The sequence below is a fragment of the Alexandromys fortis genome, unplaced genomic scaffold (assembly GCF_014885135.2).
Source record: "Alexandromys fortis isolate MF-2015 unplaced genomic scaffold, M_Fortis_MF-2015_v1.1 scaffold_50, whole genome shotgun sequence".
NCBI lineage: Eukaryota > Metazoa > Chordata > Mammalia > Rodentia > Cricetidae > Alexandromys > Alexandromys fortis.
The window spans coordinates 10372028-10390335 of NW_026067932.1; the positions used below are offsets into that span (position 1 = coordinate 10372028).

The window sequence follows — 18308 nt, forward strand, 5'->3', positions numbered from 1 at the left end:
CTAGGAGGCTCCGTGTCTACCTGACTTTTCTTCCTGTCTTTATGGTTCCCATACATTGCCCCACTTGAAGTGGTCCAGGCTGAAGACCCAGTCATCTGTACCAAGAGCTAAGATGAGGGCCCCTGGAGTGTGAAGGACCAGCCAGGAATGGGAGGAGAGCGTTTTCCAGGATGAAAAGTGCCCAGAAATCTTCCCTGATGCTGTAATGTTGCACATCAGAACTGCCTTTAGACTGCCTGGCTTGTTGACTTTTGTCTAGCTCTCTGTTGGCTCTGATTTGATGGGGAGCAGTATTCTTGCAGGGACTTTCCCTCAGTCCTATGGCTTCTGCTTTGCTCTGGGCTGGTGATATAAGGCAGCATTTGGTAGAAAATGCAAATTTGCTAACATCTGCAATGTTTTTTCCATCAGAGCTCACTCAGTCTTGCCCTTGCTCCCTCCAACATCCCCCCCCCCCATCCTTTAGGTGACTTGTGCCTCATTTTGGTATGGTCTTGAAGGAGGGTACCCACTAAATGTCTCTCCACATGGCTTTTTTCTACAACCTAGCCTTAATTGCATGGGCTTCATTCTTCAGGGCCCTTCCCTGTTGGATAACCCGAACAATTTACTTCAAGATGTTTTTGACTTGGCTCGTTGTAGGCAGTTAGCCCTTTGGGTAATACCTGGTGTTTCTCAAGGGGTTTTGCAGTGCATAAGGAATGGTGCTCTAATCAAGGGGTTTTGTCACTGTAGTGGGGTTTTGATCACTATAGTGGGGTTTTATCACTGTAGTGGGGTGGTTGAGTCATCTCTTGCAGTGATGTCCTTCATGGCACCGTGCTTGAACAGCCACCCCAGGGTAAGGTCATCTTGCTTCCACATGTGCAAGTGTCCGTGTGATGATAGACAGATCGATTTGGCAGGCAGGGAGTGGAAAGAATGAGCAGTACCCTGATTTCCTCCAGCTGCCCTGGAGCGGTAGGCTCCGGGGTTCCAGCCTGCTGCTGGCTGAGCCGAGCCTCTGCATTGCCGTAAACCTCTGGGCTGTCTCTCCGACCCGTAAGTTCTCATTTTAAACAAGAATAACACCTGCCCAACACAGTTATGATGCAGATTTGAGGAAATCAACTAGAATATTATTGAGATCATAAGCTTCCATAAGTGTTGGTTCTAATTGTTACGTTTTAGTATTGGTGAGTGTCTAAAGAGTGCAGTTGTACAATGTACATGTTCTTAAAGCTCCTAGGGCTTTGCTAGCCTTCGAACTGTGTTGAGATAGGCACTGGAGACTGGAGAAGGGACTACTTCCCCTCTTACATGCATTTTAAAAGTCATTTGGAAGGCAGAAATGTAGACTGCTAAACAACAGTGTTAAGTGACTGCTTAATGAGCAATGTGATTCAGGCAGGACAGATTGAGAACTCTAGTTATTTTATGAATAGACACAGGGCCAAGTTTGTTCATGTATACCTGCAGGCCAGAAGAGGGCACCAGATCTCATTATATATGCTTGTGAGCCAACTTGCGGTTGCTGAGAATTGAACTCAGGTCCTCTGGAAGAGCAGCCAGTGCTCTTAACCTCTGAGCCTTCTCTCCAGCCCCATTAGACAACTTTCTCACTGTTTTAATCTCTTTAGCAAAATGCCCTTGGCCACTTTGGTTTTGTTCTAGAGATGTCTTTTCACACTTCCCATGTCCAAGGATATGATTTTTTTTAATTTTATTATTATTATTATTATTATTTTTGGATTTTTCGAGACAGGGTTTCTCCGTGGCTTTTGGTTCCTGTCCTGGAACTAGCTCTTGTAGACCAGGCTGGCCTCGAACTCACAGAGATCCGCCTGCCTCTGCCTCCTGAGTGCTGGGATTAAAGGCGTGTGCCACCACCGCCCAGCGAAGGATATAAATTTGTAAAACCTTTAAATTGTGTTTTTCTCTTCTCTCACGTCTTGTATGTGGTTAAAAGTAGCCACACGCATCCTTCAGTAGTTTGCTTGGAAACATCTTCCCTTAAATACCCTAGTCCATAACTCTTACACACCTTCCATAAAGCCCTTGGACATAGGCAAAATATGCCAAATTCTTACTACAATGTGACAGGGTTTCATTTACTCCTGTTTCTAATCTTGCCCTTTATTTCCTTTTGAGACATCCTCAGAGTTGCCTTTACTGTCCCCATTTCTAATATCCTATTTCATAACAAATGAAGTAATCTTAGAACATTTACACTTCCCTGAAGTCTTAGCCGCCGCTGAGTTTCCCCATAGTTGTTCTTCACGTTCCTTCACAGCAGTCTAAATGGTTTCTAGTCGCATTCTTCCCATTCTGCCTGGGAGTTGCTTTGGTGACTAGCTAGGTGGATCTAAGTTTTTCAGTATGAAAAGCGTTGTGCTTCTTTAAAACAAGTGACTTTATTATCATCAGTCTAAGAGAATCTGAAATGGTTGAAATAGTCTAGTTACTGCCAGTGCCTTTTCAGTCTGGTTGGTTTGTCCCCAGCTGACTCGTGGAAAAGTGAGGTGAAGGAAGCTGTGCATTGGTGGGAAGGCACCGAAGACGACCTTTGACACCGGGACAGCCATTCGATTTGGGGTTTTATCTTTCAGACAGGCGTGTGAGTTCTGTTCTAGGTTACTGCCAACCATGGTTTTTTTTGGGGGGGGGAGGAGGATTTTTTTTTTTCTTTTTGGTTTTTCGAGACAGGGTTTCTCTGTAGCTTTGGAGCCTGTCCTGGAACTAGCTCTTGTAGACCAGGCTGGTCTCAAACTCACAGAGAGCCGCCTGCCTCTGCCTCCCGAGTGCTGGGATTAAAGGCGTGAGCCACCACCGCCCAGCTCCAACCATGGTTTTCTGTAGGAAAACATGATTTTGTTATCCTGAGGTAAAATAGTTTCCTGTTTTAATGAATAAGGCGACTTGACAAACAGAAGTAGAATCCCCTGTGTCCTGTTGTCTCTTTGTCAGACACTGTCCCAAGCACCCTTTCCTTATACCTAGGTGCAATCTCACTCCAACTCCACAAGTTAGGCTTGTGGGGTTTACCTATATAGGAAACAGACAATATCTAAACAAAGTAATGAGTGCCTTGCTTCAAAGACAGGCTTCTGCTTGGATACAGTAAGTCTCAGTTGTAACATGGATGCTTTTGCCAACTAAAGAGTTTCTAAAGAGTGTGATACTTTTCAATGTTCTGTTACAGCTGTGTGCCTCAGATTCTATCTCCAGTGACAGGCTGACATAAAACTTAGTTGCGTACAATTAAACTGCTTGCTGTATGTTTGCTTTTTCAAAACATCTCATGATGTCTCATGGAACTCTGGTTCCATCTTAGCAATTTCTGACTGAAAGAATCTGTGTAATTAGCCTGCCTCCCTGCTGCCCACCCCCGCAAGAAACCAGCTGCGGATGAAGTCACAGTAAACTGGTGACAGGCTGGGTTCTAGCTCCTAACCTAGTACTTCTTATTTTTCAAGCCTTGCACTTGACTTTATTGTTCATATAATCAAGAAACATACCAAATGTGCTGTCCAAATGGAATAAAATGAACCTGTTCATAAATTCCCATAGATGAATTTTATGTGCAGTAAAATTATTTATTCACTTTTACTTGGAAAAAATAACCTGTTGGTGGAAGGCCGCTGCAGTAGAGGAAGAGCAAGAGCCAGCCCAAGAGTGACAAGACCTGGGGATCTGGATTTAAATAGAATAAACTGGGCATAGATGATGGCGTCTGCTCTAGGGCCTGCGCTTGGCAGCAGCAGGCATGCAAATGTGTGGGGCTGTCAGTTTACAGATGTCCTAGTTGAAGCCGAACCAGACAGGATTCAGTGGCAGTGATTTAGCTGATGCCGAAGATGTGTCGTGAACTTGGTGCTAGTGAGGCGCTGTGTCTCCCTTACCAAGGAGATTCAGAAATAGTCCCTGCACGAGAATAGCAGCAGATGCTTTTTCTGTGAGGTGAGCATGTTGGATCCCTGCTTCACCACCCCACTCAAGGTCCTTGAGACTGGGTCTCCCACTGCATCTGGAGCTAGGTTGCAGGACAGCAAGCCCCAGAAATCCTCCTGTCCCTCCCCACAGCCATGGGATTACAGGTGCATGCAACTATGCCTAGGTTTTTAGTGTGGGCTGTGGGGACTTGAATCCAGCACAAGCAAATGATTGTTCTCCCTGAACCATCATCTCCTTATTCTGGTTCAATTCCTTCTGTGGAGGTGAAGGAGATGCGCCACAGACCTGCTGAGCAGAGAACTGTGAGCTGTGGTGGGGGATGAGGGAGGCTTTCCGGGGAACAGAGCATTTTCAAGCAATGCCAGCAACGGGAAGTGAAGTTATGGCAGAGAATGACAGCAGCCATTTTCTCTTGTCCCTCCCTGCCTTTCCCCAGAACACAGTAGTAAACGATCAGGTAAAAACTGGTGCTTATGGGATAGAGGAAACTGCCCTGCCACCGAAGAGCCAAGCGTTCAGGACTATTTTATAGCCCGTGTCTATGGTAGTTGGCTTGGAGTCCAGGATAGGGTGAATGCTTCCTAGTGGCCGCTCCCCTTACTCCTCGCCTTCCATCCACAGAAACAGTTACAATTCTCTGCTGCTCATGGTTTTTTTTTTTTTGGTTTTTCAAGACAGGGTTTCTCTGTGGTTTTGGAGCCTGTCCTGGAACTAGCTCTTGTAGACCAGGCTGGTCTCAAACTCAGAGATCCACCTGCCTCTGCCTCCCGAGTGCTGGGATTAAAGGCGTGCGCCACCACCGCCCGGCTGCTGCTCATGTTTTAACCTGAGCAACTGTGTATCTCTGAGTGAGTGTCAGGACTGAAGAAAGTTTTGCTTGAGAACAGGTGAAAACGCCCTTTGACCTTTTTTCCTTTTAATGCCCCCCCTCCCCCGCGCAGGCTTATTCTTGTTCCTATGAGTACCCAAGAGAAGCAGTTTAGCCTGTATCTCTCAGTGACGCCTGGATCTCCCATCCGTACCCCTTAGTCCTGATCCCCCCCCCCCTTTTGTGCTTCTCAGCAATACCGTGTTTCCTCTTCCTTCATCTGGCACACACCTTTTGAAGTTACCATACTTGAGAACTGGAAAATAGGGACGTGTCTGTTTTGTTCAGTTACTTTTTCCAGTGTCTGGCACAGTCGGTGCTCCATAAATATTAGCAGATTCATTCAAGAAACCGTAGAGGCATTCACAGTCATATTGTGCATTGTTAATGGTTTCTCTTTCTTCTGGCATTTGTGAAAGTATACCATCCCTCAAAGAAGTAAACTTTCTCTATCTCTGTTGTCTATCAAGGTTGGAAGTACCTGCTCCCTTGGGCAGAATTTCTCCTTTGGCCTCAGCAGTGCTATGTTCACATCAAGGCCAATTCCTCATAGCCCTGCCTGGTGTTCTTGGGCCCAGGCCTGGCATTCATATGCCATGATCTTTCTAGATTGTCCTAGGCCTGATGTCCCAGAGAAAACAGTTGACGTAGAGTCTAGGGACTGGTTCCATGGCAGAGTGACTCTCCTTGTCCCTCTGGGTCTGCATCAGAACCCTGGGTCCCTAGGTATTCGGTAAGGTGTGTCAGGTGGACTGTAAACCAAATAACAGGTCTTGGTCTTCATGCTGCGACATGAGGATGGAGGAGAGACCCGGCAGTTCAGAAAGCCGCCTCAGTCTCTCCTGCCCTTACAGGCTCACAGAGGCACCACGAGGTTGTTTGGACATCCTTTTTTTTTTTTTAAGTTGCATTCTTTATATTTATCCTGTGTACATGTATAGGTGTGTTCATGCTGCCAGCACTTGTGGAGGTCAGAGGGCAGTTTGTGGAAACTGGTTCTCTCCTGGCATGTGGGTTGCAGGGATTGAGCTCAGGTCATCGGGCTTGGCAGCAAGTGCCCTTACCCACCAAACCAGCTAAACGTATTTTATTTAAAACAAAGCAGTAAGGACATTAACTCTATATGAGTGCTATGCGAAGAAGCCTCAGGTGCAAACCGTCCTCTTCAGTCTTTGCAAAGCCCTGGAAGTTCAGTCTTTGAAGTCAGTTTCCCCCATGGAGTCAGGTGGTTCAAGTGACTTCCCCAGAACGGAGCAAGGAGTCTGGTTGAGGAGCCCCTCAGAGCCTTGTACACCAACCCAGGGGAGCTTATCTGTGCTCTGTGTGGGTTTTAAGAGGGTCTGACATCACTTAAGGCTGCTCCACATTTGCACTGGATATGGCCTTGAAACCCCTGTTGTGGAAGGAAGTCTTGATGATCTTGCAACAGTCTTTGGTCAGGGTGCTGGGGGAAGGGTAAAGAAATTTCTTGGACTTTTCCCCCTTATACTGTAACACCTCTGGGCATTATATTACCCATGTTGGAAAAGGCATGTTGGAAACCATATTGATTTAGGGTCTCTCTGTCTGTGCAGGTTCTCTCTCTTGCGCACCCCCACATCCCCCCCCAGTCTCTCTCTCCCTGTCTGTCTCTGTATCTCTCTCTTTCTGCCTCTGCCTCTCTCTCTCCCCCTCTCTTTCTTTCTCTCCCTCTCCCCCTCCATCCCCAAGGTGATACAAGATGCCTCTGAATGATGAGAAGCAGTGTGTGAACGAGCAGAGTGATGTAGAGTCTTCCCCGTTCTCCGAAAGCATGGCTTCACTCAGTGACTTAGAGTGTTCCAGGCAGAGCTTCACCAGTGATTTCTCCAGCAAATCCAGTTCTCCTGACTGTGAGCATCTGGGAGCATGGTGGGGGGTAAGGGTGGTGGTGGGAGGAGGTGCTGGTATTGCATGGTGGCTTTGAGAACTCCGAAATGTTGTGAGCAGATCACACTCTTCCCTCCTTTCTCGATGCACCAGAACAGTATGTCAGAGGCACTGGAGCAATCCTCATGGGTTCTTAGGGATAAGTTTCAAACCTGCTCATTTTATTGTGAGCCTTGTCTCTAACCTGTTTGGTTCGAGCAGACATCTAAAACCCTCACCCCCAGCCCTGTCTGCTTGTCTCCCAAATGGTGGCAACACCCCTTCTTGAGATTGTCTTGTGGAGATTATGATGAAGTCACATTAGTCTTTTCTTTTTCACATTGAAGGAACTTTCCTTTGAGGAAGGGTGGACAGGAAGTGAAATGATCTAATGAGGGTTTCCCTGCTGACTTCAAACACTATTGTGCAAATCCCCCCAGATCAGCCCACAAGGAGAATTTCTACCCAGAAAAACAGCTGTCACCAGGAAGACACAGGACGTGTTTCAGCTGGTGCTTTTCCCCCTTCCCCTTACTTTCCGCAGGATTTCACTCTTAGTTCAGGCTGGCTTTGAACCTGTGGCAGTTTCCTCCACAGCCTCAAGGGCTATGGTTGTAGGTATGAACCACTACTTGGCTTTGCCTTTTGTTTTTTTTTTTTTTCAATTTTGAATTAGCATTTTTTTTCTAGAAAGTACATAACCTCTTAAACTAGCACAGCTAAGGTAGGAAAAAACAACCGATAGTCATTAAGATCAGATGCCCACTCCAAAACAACGTTTTGTTTATTTAAATTTTTATATTCCCCGTTTTAAACCTTGGAAGATCTATAGTATAGAGAAAAGACATGACCGCTGCCAGCACTTTGCCAGACCATCACCCTTCACACAGATGTGGACTCACCCTTCACATTGTAACCGGAATCCATGCGTGCTCACGACAGACTGCTTCCTGAACACCGTCCTCATAACCACCTACTGTGTCATAAAGTAAATAGGCATTAGACGGATATATTGATTTGTCATTGGACAGTCATTTTCCACCTTGTTTTGCTCTTTTATAAATGGAGTTTTATGAGCATCCTGATGCACTGAGGCTTCTGAATACCAATGGACCACAGATGTTTTTAAGAGAGCATCTTGAGGTAGAGAATCCACAGCAGCCACGTACTTCTGCGTCTTTTTCTCATCCTTGACACCATGTCCAGAGTCTCTACATCTGAAATCATGGTACCCAGGCATTCTGAAGAAAGATTTGGTCGATTCCTGGGCATCATCCTTCTTTTTCATCCTCCTCCCCCTAAGTACTTTCTCTCCCAGCCTCCTCTAAAACAAGAAATGGGAACAAGTGTTGCCCATTTGTGCCTTTTTTTTTTTTTGAGGTCCTGGTTTTTAACTGAAGCTGAGATTTTCCAGCTTGATTTTGTAAACTTGAAATATTAGAACAATTTTTTAGTATAATATCTAGAAATAACTCTAATTCTTTACTGTTTTCCTACTGAATAGATAATCCACCCTCTCAAATTTATTTTGTTACGCTTTACTGATGTATTGAGTTCCTCCTGTGTTCTTTTCTTGCTCAGCGGTGATGGTAGCGCGCACACTTCCGATCCTAGCACTTGGGAGGCAGAGACAGGTGGATCTCTGAGTTCAAGGCCAGCCTGGTCTACAGAGCGAGTTCCAGGACAGCCAGGGCTACATAGAGAAACCCTGTCTTGAAAAAACTAAAAAAAAAGAGAGAGGTTAAATTGTCTTAACACCTCAAAGAGAGCCTGTTAAGGGGGTAATATATGTACCAGTGAAGTCAAATGAGCTAGCGCTGAACTGCCTACACAGTTGGGAGCTGAAGCTACAGAAGGAGTGCTCAGATATTGGAAACCTTGGCCTAGCCCACCTTCCATTAGTGTGTGCTCTCTAACTTGTAAAGCCATGCTGTTTACAAGAACAAGCCTGCCTTGACACTGGGGGCATCGGATGCCAGCTTCTCTCCTACTGTATTAGCTGACTTTGTTTTTCTCAGCAACAAGTCCTCCCAACGGTGTCGTGTTTGACGACGTGATGGCTACGGCAAAGAGCTTATCAGACATGACTCTCGCTCACGAAATAGCTGTCAATGAGAACTTCCAGTTGAAGCAAAATGCTGTCCCGGAGAACAGGTAACCTGGAAGTCTGTGTGCGTGTGTAAGTGACGCTAAAGATTCTCTCTCTGTCTCTCTCTGTGAATGTAAGTGATGCTAAAGATTCTCTGACTCTCCCCCCCTCTGTCTCTCTGTCTCTCTGTGTGTAAGTGACGCTAAAGATTCTCTGTCTCTGTCTTGCTCTGTGTATGTAAGTGATACTAAAGATTCTCTGTCTGCCTCTCTCTCTCTCTCTCTCTCTCTCTCTCTCTCTCTCTCTCTCTGTGTGTGTGTGTGTGTGTATGATTAAATGTTGGGAAGAGTTCTGTGGGCATGCGTTGACTTAGGGGATCGAGTGAGGTTGTCCTGTCTTGTGAGCTCTTCCTGGGAAGTCTCCTGTTTCAGTAGTTATTCCTGGCTGGCGTTAAATGGGACATCTGAGTAGAAGATGGCAGCCATTCAAAGGTATGTCTCCTTGGAACCAACCTGTTCTGTCCCTCACCATGAAAGTTCAGCTGCTGAAGAAAGAGCAGTGCTGTTATCTTATCCCTAAAATACAGATCTGTATAGAAAAATATCTACTAAGTCATGATATGATGTTATTGAAAGATATGCTAAGCAAACCTTTAAGAGTTTAGGGGAAAAACAACACGAATCTCTAAATGAAAAAAATGTGTTGTTCATATTGGGTATTTTTTAATATTTATTTTTATTTGTGAGTGTGTGTCTGTCTGAGTATATGTGTACATGGAAGCCTCAAAAGGATATTTGATTGAGTAGTTATTCCAGCCAGGACTAACTACTGAAATAGGAGACTTTCCAGGAAGAGCTCACAAGGTGTTTGTGGGACAGCTGGCTTGTTAAGAGGGCTCTGAGATCTGACTTCCTGTCCTTATGATTACACAAGTCTTACCCACTAGACATTACTCCAGCCCTGTGTTTTTATTGTGTGAAAACAATACCCATGCTTTGAACAAGGAAAATATGTTAAAAGATCGGTTCTAGATTTTTTTAGAATTAATTTTCTAGGAAATCTATAGTGAACGTACATCTTTTAATGCTCATTTTATATAGTCCATTTTTTGCTCTAGCCTTCCTGGTCAAGTGAAGCGTGTTGTTCACCAGGCCTTCTGGGATGTCGTGAAAGCAGATCTCAGTGCTGACCCTCCCCAGTATGAATATGCCATCAGACTGTTTGAAGAAATCAGAGAGGCAAGTTGATATGGTCCCATTAATGCCTTAACCCACTGGAGTCAGTGTGATGGGGATTGTGGATGGGCAGCTTATAAACAGTAGAGATTCTTCACAGGCCCAGAGACTGGGAAGTCTGAGGCCAAGACACCGGATTTGCTGCCTGGTGAAGGCCTTTGTAGGAGAATCCTTCTTTCTTTATCCTCACATGGCAGAGGGGGACATATGAATATGGATGGGGGTGCAAATACACTGTAGCAGCTGGTTTCCTCTTCCCGAGACTGCTTGGGATCTTTGTATCATCCCTCACTCTGAAAGACTAAGTGCTGTCGGGGACCAGTGATTCTTTCATAACTACTTTTTTTTAAAAAAAAAAATTATTTATTTATTATGTATACAATATTCTGTCTGTGTGTGTATGCCTTCAGGCCAGAAGAGGGCACCAGACCCCATTACAGATGGTTGTGAGCCACCATGTGGTTGCTGGGAATTGAACTCAGGACCTTTGGAAGAGCAGGCAATGCTCTTAACCTCTGAGCCATCTTTCCAGCCCTCTTTCATAACTTCTTATAGTTGGGTGGAATCCAGGGAAATAGTATCAGACAGCTCAGGACAGAGCTTTGAACACAAAACAAGACCTTGAAGTTAGACCTGGGTTAGTAGTGGGCTCACTTTCTAAAATGTCAGCCCCTTGAGTTTTTGCAGTGTAGTTCCAGGAACTAAATGGGATGACGGCATTGCTTCCCCGTGGCATGCACAAGACACTTGCTCTTTGCTGTGCACTGCAGTATTAGTTATGTACACAGTCCCCCCCCCCCAGGCCCACACAGCTTTGGGGGCAGAGGGACCTGAATCAAGACTGTCAGACTCAGAGCTTTTGTTCCGCAGCCATCCCAGTGCACGAGAGCTTGGAGCCCACCATGCCACAAGTTCTCAGTTAACCATTTGTGTGCAAGGAGTTCTTCATGGATGTCACAGGGGTTTTTCATTTACCCTTGAGTGGTTTTGGAGCCATGATGTGCATGTTCCTCCTTCCCCTCGCTGGAGGCTTCTTGAAGTGTTCAGGTTCTGCTCCTTGTCATTCACCACAGTGGTGGCTTGTGATTGGGCAGATTGAGCTTTCTTCTCAAGGTTGAGACACTGAGTGTCCCTGGTAAACTCCCTAGGCACCACCTGGACGGACGTTGTGGTGTGACCAGGAGGAGTCACACCTTCGTCTCTAACAGTGCTGCTGACCTGGACAGACGTTGTGGTGTGAACAGGAGGAGTCACACCTTCGTCTCTAACAGTGCTGCTGACCCTTCTCTCTGTGCAGATTCTCCTCTCTTTCCTCGCTCCTGGTGCAAACAGCCTTCACAGCCAGATCTGCGAAGTGCTGGACATTGACCTCATTAGACAGCAGGCTGAGCACAATGCTGTTGACATTCAGGGTTTGGCCAACTATGTCATCACCACAATGGGAAAGATGTGTGCTCCTGTGAGAGACGAAGATATCAGAGAGCTGAAGGCTACGACCAACATCGTGGAGATGCTGAGGTTAGCCCTTTTGCTGTACACGTTGTCCTACAGTCTCTTCCCTTTCGTTCAGAAGAAACACGGGAGCATGGACTGCATAGGTCACCGGCCTTCAAAGGGAGCTTGTGACACCGGGAACGGGGCGGACAGGGAGCCCATCAGTCCTTGACAGAGTGTGTAGAATTTTCCAGCAAGGTTGTTAGTCTGCCTTCAGTGGGCCCCGAGGATACAGTAATAGGAGCAGAAGAGAGGAACAGACCTTGAACAACAGTTGCTCTTGGTGCTGTTGAAGGAGGGTAGAGGGCTGTCGAGCTTTCAGCAGGGATCCGTGTAGTCAGGGCTAGAGGAAGCCATCAGCTGGACAGAGTCATCAGCTGCTGCTGAAGTCACAGTGATTTTGTCAATAAACAGTTGTTTTGTGTGGTGTCTGACTCGAGGATTATTGGTCAGGCAGCTCGTCACTTCCTTTTGTGGACCCAAGCTCCTCTTGTCCTTGGTTGTTCCTTGCCTACAGCTACGAGTGTAAAGGGACTGTGGTACATCAGTGTGTAAACTCAGCACCAACAGACATATACCCTTGACTTTGGTTAGTCACACGGTCTCACCAGATTGATGTGGAGCTGGGGAAGGAATGTCTGGAGATACTGCCATAGCCTCAGATCTGCCAGACATTGGTAGTCAGTCATCCAGCTCTTGTACAGCTTCTCCAAGGATGTGAGGTTCACATTAATGTGTGAACATCTTTTCTATCTCTGTAGACAATAACTTCCTCATATTCCCAAAGGATGTACTGGGAGCCATGTTTTGCCATTGAGGGGAACTATTTTCTTTCATGAATACAAGTCATATTGAGAAGTGAGCTTTATGTTAGTTTTAGAAAACAAGGAGATAGAAACTGATCAATATAGAGAAAGTAATTTCATTTGTAGTCTGTACAAGTTGACAGTTTCTCAAGGCGACACTTTACTTACCTGTAAAATGGGCACTATATATCTTTAGAATTGTCCTGAGTTCTGGAAGGTTGTAGAAACTCTTCTTCTCGTTACAGTGTTACTGGCATATGATGTCAAATCTCCAGTGTTTATCTTGGTCATGGGTACCTAGTGGATACCACTTTTCTTTGATCCACTGAGTTTAGTTGGAGTTGCTTGCTTGAGCATGGGTAGCTCTGAGTGGCTACAACCTCTGAGGAGAATGCCACCTTTTCCCAGCCACCATTAACTGCTAGTAGCTGCTAGGCCGGGGTGGGAGTTTATGGCCACCTCCTTTCTCTATGACGGATATCAGAGGGCCCAGTCTTGTGCCCTTCAGCCGCTGTAGAAGGCGACATCTCTGTGTGAGGCTGAGAGCAGCACTAATCTATGAGTATAAACGTAAGTATTTAGAAGGCAGCTTGACAATGTGCATTTAGCCAAAAAATAGTAGTGGGTTCCCTCTATGGCCTATGGCCTTCTAAGTCATAGGATTTTGATTTAGTTTACAGTACCAGGTGTATATTTCTTTCTGTGATTTACGTAGGCCTTAAATCCGATCAGAATTAGCTGGTTACCCTACTAGCCAAGCCACTGCTGCCCAGAAGGTCTGTATTGTATGTAGTCTACAGCGTTGACACAGCTCGAGACAACCACTGATGACTGTTCTCCCCCAGCAGCCTGGTCTGCACCGCCTGACACTCCATTCACTAGTATCCAGGGGGAGCTGCCCTCCTAGATCCGGGCTGATTTCTGTGTCCAACAGTCAAAGTGTGCTCTTACCACCTAATTCTGGTGGGCAGCAAAAGGACAGTGGCAGTACACTACGTTGTTTTAGAGAAAGTTTTGGGACTTCTCTGGGCAACAAGTTGGAGGGAGATGTCCCATTCCTGACGATGGGATTTTGTTTAAAGACAGATGACTTCCGGGAGCAGCATTACCCACACCACAGGGCTCCTTCATTCCTAGCTTTCCGTTTATGAAGACATGGGTTTCGTATGCACTTTTTTCAGACATCTTTTGCTTTTGTTATTCACCCATGCCCCATCCTCCCTGCCCCATCCCTGTTTAAACCTTGTCAGCGAATCGTATCTCCCTCCTCTACTTCCATGTCCCATTTATTTCACCTCTCACCCACTTGGGCCTTCTGCAACCTCCTGGGGTTTTGTTTCCCGCCCTTTCCAGACACTGCTACAACACAGACACATAACACCTGGGATCCTCCCGTGAGAGAAGACACGAAGATTGTCTCCCTAGGTCTTAATCATTTCACTCAGTAGAAAGTTCTCAGTTCCATACATTTTCCTGTATGTTTCATAGTTCTATTTTTTTAAAAAAAATTTGAATAAAATTCCATAGTATAAATCAGGGTTTCTCAAACTTTTGGGTGGGTGTCAAATAGCCCTTTCACAGGGGTTGTTGTTGTTGTTTTGCTTGTTTGTTTTTTTGAGACAGGGTTTCTCAGTAACTATGGAGCCAACCCTCAAACTGAGTGCACCACCACCGCCTGGCCACAGGGTTTTTTTTTTCCTAATTTTGTTTTTAAGACCAACAAAGACACAGATGTTTACATTATGATTCTTTGTTGTTTTATTTTTTAAATATTTATTTACTTATTATGTATACAATATTCTGTCTGTATGTCTGCAGGCCAGAAGAGGGCACCAGACCTCATTCCAGATGGTTGTGAGCCACCATGTGGTTGCCGGGAATTGAACTCAGGACCTCTGGAAGAGCAGGCAATGCTCTTAAACACTGAGCCATCTCTCCAGCCCCCTGATTCTTTGTTTTTGACAGGGTTTCTCTGTGTAGCCCTGGCTGTCCTGGAATTCACTCTGTAGACCAGGCTGACCTTGAACTCAGAGATTGTCCAGCCTCTGTCTCCCAAGTGCTGGGATTAAACATATGTACTACCACCACCCACCTAATTCTTAACAGTAGCAAAATTACAATTATGACGTAGCAAAGAAAATAACTTTAAGGTTGGGGGTCACCAGCACATGAGGGTCAGCGCATTGGGAAGTTTGCGATCACTGGTATAAGTGGACTACATTTTCATCCACCTAGCAGTGATAGATATCTAGGCTGGCTTCATCTCCTGGCTATTATGCAAAGACAGAGATGAAAACAATTGCTTCCTGAACGTCTGTTTTCATTATCTCACTACTGTTCATAACACACTTCCAACGGGATGTTCTCTTCTTTTGGTCATGAAATACCGAGGCCCTGAGGAAGTGTGCTTGATAGTAGAGTTGGTCACCTGAAAAGCTGAATCTGAGCAGGACCGCTCGGCCTGAAAATCATCTCTTCCCTCACCGCCCCACTGCCCTGGCCTTTTATTTCCTCTTTCCATAGTAGCAGTTCAGGCTCCATAAAATTGCAGCAGGCTGCGGTGGACGAGCTGGGATTGTTACAAATGCTGCCACAGTGGGTGGTAGCACAGTGCGTGGAGGAGACATGTAGGATCCACATGTATAACCCTCCTTGAAAAATGAGCCTGGCGGATGACTGTTGACATTCTCAGCACCGTTTTCAGGAGGGTTATCTTGTCCAGCCTGTGACACATGGGTGGTCATCTGTTTCAATTTCACTTCCTAACCATTTCTCATTTCAATTCTGAAATTTTTAGGCAAATATTCCGTGTCTTGGACCTCATGAGAATGGACATGACGAATTTTGTCATTAGGACAGTTAGACCTCACATCCAGAATCATTTGGTGGAATATGAGAGGAACAAATTCCAGGAAATTTTAGAAGGAACTCCAAGTATGTATAACACAATGTGTGCTCATGTCAAAACTGGGTCAAAGTATGCGATTGTAACTCTTGCCTGTTTGAGTTGTGTTAATGTTAAAATGTTTTAAGCCTCTTGGTAGTTGTTGCGTGTGTCCCGGAAGCTGAGCTGCTCATCTTCCCTTCCCATTGACTTCCTGGGGAAGGGTTATTGAGAATCTGCTGCGTCCTATTGGGACGGTGCTATGGTATGGCGATAGACAGGACAGAATGAAGTTGTGGTCTCCAGGGAGCTGACATTCTCGTAGGCATAGCAAACAAGCATAGTCTGTCACATGTATCTCTAGGGAGCAGGCAGTAGCATTATGGTAGTGAGGGCAGAAGGCATTTGTAAGGAAGGAGCAAGGCTTCTTTAGTAACCTTTGAGCAGATTCTGCTAAGAACTAGGGGCGGGGCATGCACAGGTGTAGGGAAAAGGGAGCTGCCAGGACAGAGACCCTGAGGCAGAGGCTGGCTTTGATGTGTGAAGTGTACAAGGCAGATGTGACCGAGGGAAGGGGGGATGGGCAATGGGCTGAGAGGGGAATAAGGCAGGTGTGTCAGCTTCAATGAGGGCCACTGAGAGTCTAGTGCTGGAAGACTTTGAAAGCGTGGTTCCTGCACATGAGCAGTGAGCACACAGAGCTCTCAGTCGCGTGTCCAGTGCTTCTCAGACAAGAATGGCGGTGGCTGGACCAGATAGTAGAGATAGAGGGAGTGACGTCGGGCTCTGAGTGTGATTTGAAAGTGGAGAGTGCCCAGTGAAGGTTGGGTGAGGGGAATAGAGGCACTGAGGATAACTCAGTAAGGTATCTGGATGAAGCACTGGGTTAGTAGTGGGATGGGGAAACTTTGGAAAGAAAAGTGGGTTTTAGGTACATGAAGATATAGTTTGACATTAGTGTAGACATGCCAGGTAGGCATTAGGTGTGAGGGTTCAATGTTGGGAACCGTGGATACACACTGGGGTTCATCAGCATATTGATACTATGTACAGCTATAAAAGTAGATAACTGGAAAAGGGGCTTAGCACATTGTAACCGATTTTCTTACAGTAATATTACAAGTATATGAAGTTGCCTCCCACTTTCTAAATGAAGAAATTGAAGCATAGAGAGGTTAAATCACTTGCTTCTATAACACAGCTTATAAAGTATGGAGCTGGATTCACCCAGGCAGACTCACAAGTCCGTGCCCTTATCTTTCTTACGTGGGATAAGATGGCCTTCGGGAGTAAGTGTGGCTGTCGAGGGGTCTGGCCTGGGAAGGTTTAGCGTCTAGAGGTGATGTAAGGAGCATCAGCAATGGAGACTGTGGGGATAGCCGGGGAGGTAGGATGCCAGCCAGGAGTGCATCCCACAGTGTAACAGGAGGAGCTGAGTGGATGCAACAGGACCTTTGAACTAGTTAAGAGAGATGAAGATTGAGACTGGACCCCCGAATTTGACTAGTGAGGATTATTGATAACTTTGATGGGTGCCATTTCAGTAGGTTTATGACTGGAGAGGGGGCAGAGAATGATTGAGTAAATACTACCTCCATCAATCAAGTGCCCAGTGAGGCAGGTCCTGTCACCCTTTCCTCTTCCAGTGGAAAGCTGGAAGTGCCATGGCAGCTAGCAGGTGGCTCTGGTGATGGGGGTTTTATTGCAGTGATCTAAGGCTGTTGGGTAGCCTAGTTTCCCTCTGGTCCACCCCTGACAGCCTGAGCTTCTCCATCACAATGATAGCACATAGCATTATGTAAACAGGGCACAGCGGATGCTGGTTTTAATATGGGCCCTTACACCCTGGAGCACATCCAGGGGAGCACATAGATCGTGGGAGCCACTTGAGGAATGGTCATAAATGGAGGCATGTTCTGCTTGGTAACGAGCTCGTAATACCACATTTCCCTTCGATAGCAATTTAGAGACTTTTTTAAGGTCTGTGGGGCCAATTAAAACCTTTACAAGGAAATAGTAGATGGGCGACTAGATCTCCCCAATAACTGGAGCTGTTTGGATTTTGGGATAGGCCTCTCTCTGTTGCTAGTTGCTATTACCTTTGTCAAACTCTTTGACTGATTAGTTCATTCAGGTCTGACTGGAATCCTAAGAGGCTGGCAATGTCGTTGCCCTCTGTTTACATATGAGGGAACTGAGGTTAAGTTACAGGCCTAGACGATGTCGGTAGTATACAGCCTGGATACCCAGATGTTTTCTGCCTGAGAACACACGCTGTTTTTTCTTTTTTCTTTTGGTTTTATGGAGACAGGGTTTCTCTGTTCAGGAATATGGGAACATAATCATGCACATGATCTTGGCAAAAATACAGCTCTAATCACTCAACTAGGTTTAGCACCCCGGAGGGGTTAATGCATTGAGTCCAAACTCAAGGTCGTCTGTGAGCAAGTGGGGCAAGCTGGTTTCCAGCTGCCAAAGCAATGCCATTAGGAATTGTTTCTACTCCAGCTCCGTAAGGACCAGCAATACATGAGTGATGTGCCATATGCTGCCTTTGGAAGGTCCCTGTGTGGGTGTTCTCCTCGCTAGCATACCAGGTAGCCTTTGCTAATCTCTGCCTTGAGGTGTCACGTGGCAGGTCTTTCTCATGAGCATTCTTGAATAACCCTGTTCTCTCCTGCTCCCCGAGCACTCGCTGTTAGAAGCAGTAGTTGCTCACAGGTCTGTCTCCACGTGGACTTAGGGCCTGGCTGTATATTTTCATTCATTCATGCCTGGGACCTGTGTGAATCTGTCATGTGGAATATGTAAACAAAAGGACTGATCTGCTAAAGAATAACCTTTATTATTATTATTATCATTTTGCTCTTAGATGCCCTCAGTCAGACTACAGAATGGCTGAAAGAGTCTATAGATGAAGAATTCCTTTCTGAGACTGCCGCAGCTCCTGGAACTGAACAGAGTTCCCCGCCAAGCCTAAGTCCTCTATTGGTGCTAAATAATTGTTACTTGAAACTGCTTCGGTGGGATTACCAGACGAAGGTCTTGCCAGAGGTGAGTGGCTCTGTCCTGCACAGGTATCGGGCATTCAGTTCCTGAGTTGTGACTCTGA

General features: G+C 46.0%; 1 protein-coding gene across 1 annotated transcript in view; it reads left to right on the forward strand.

Annotated features, from left to right (window-relative positions):
- Tcp11l2 (t-complex 11 like 2) overlaps positions 1 to 18308 on the forward strand; it is a 29218-nt gene that overhangs the window by 1376 nt on the left and 9534 nt on the right. Inside the window, exons 2-7 of the mRNA XM_050145536.1 lie at positions 6376 to 6672; positions 8707 to 8842; positions 9895 to 10015; positions 11310 to 11530; positions 15110 to 15246; positions 18069 to 18250. Coding sequence (XP_050001493.1) covers positions 6522 to 6672; positions 8707 to 8842; positions 9895 to 10015; positions 11310 to 11530; positions 15110 to 15246; positions 18069 to 18250 — 948 coding nt within the window. The 5' untranslated portion in view covers positions 6376 to 6521. The remainder of the gene's footprint in view (positions 1 to 6375; positions 6673 to 8706; positions 8843 to 9894; positions 10016 to 11309; positions 11531 to 15109; positions 15247 to 18068; positions 18251 to 18308) is intronic.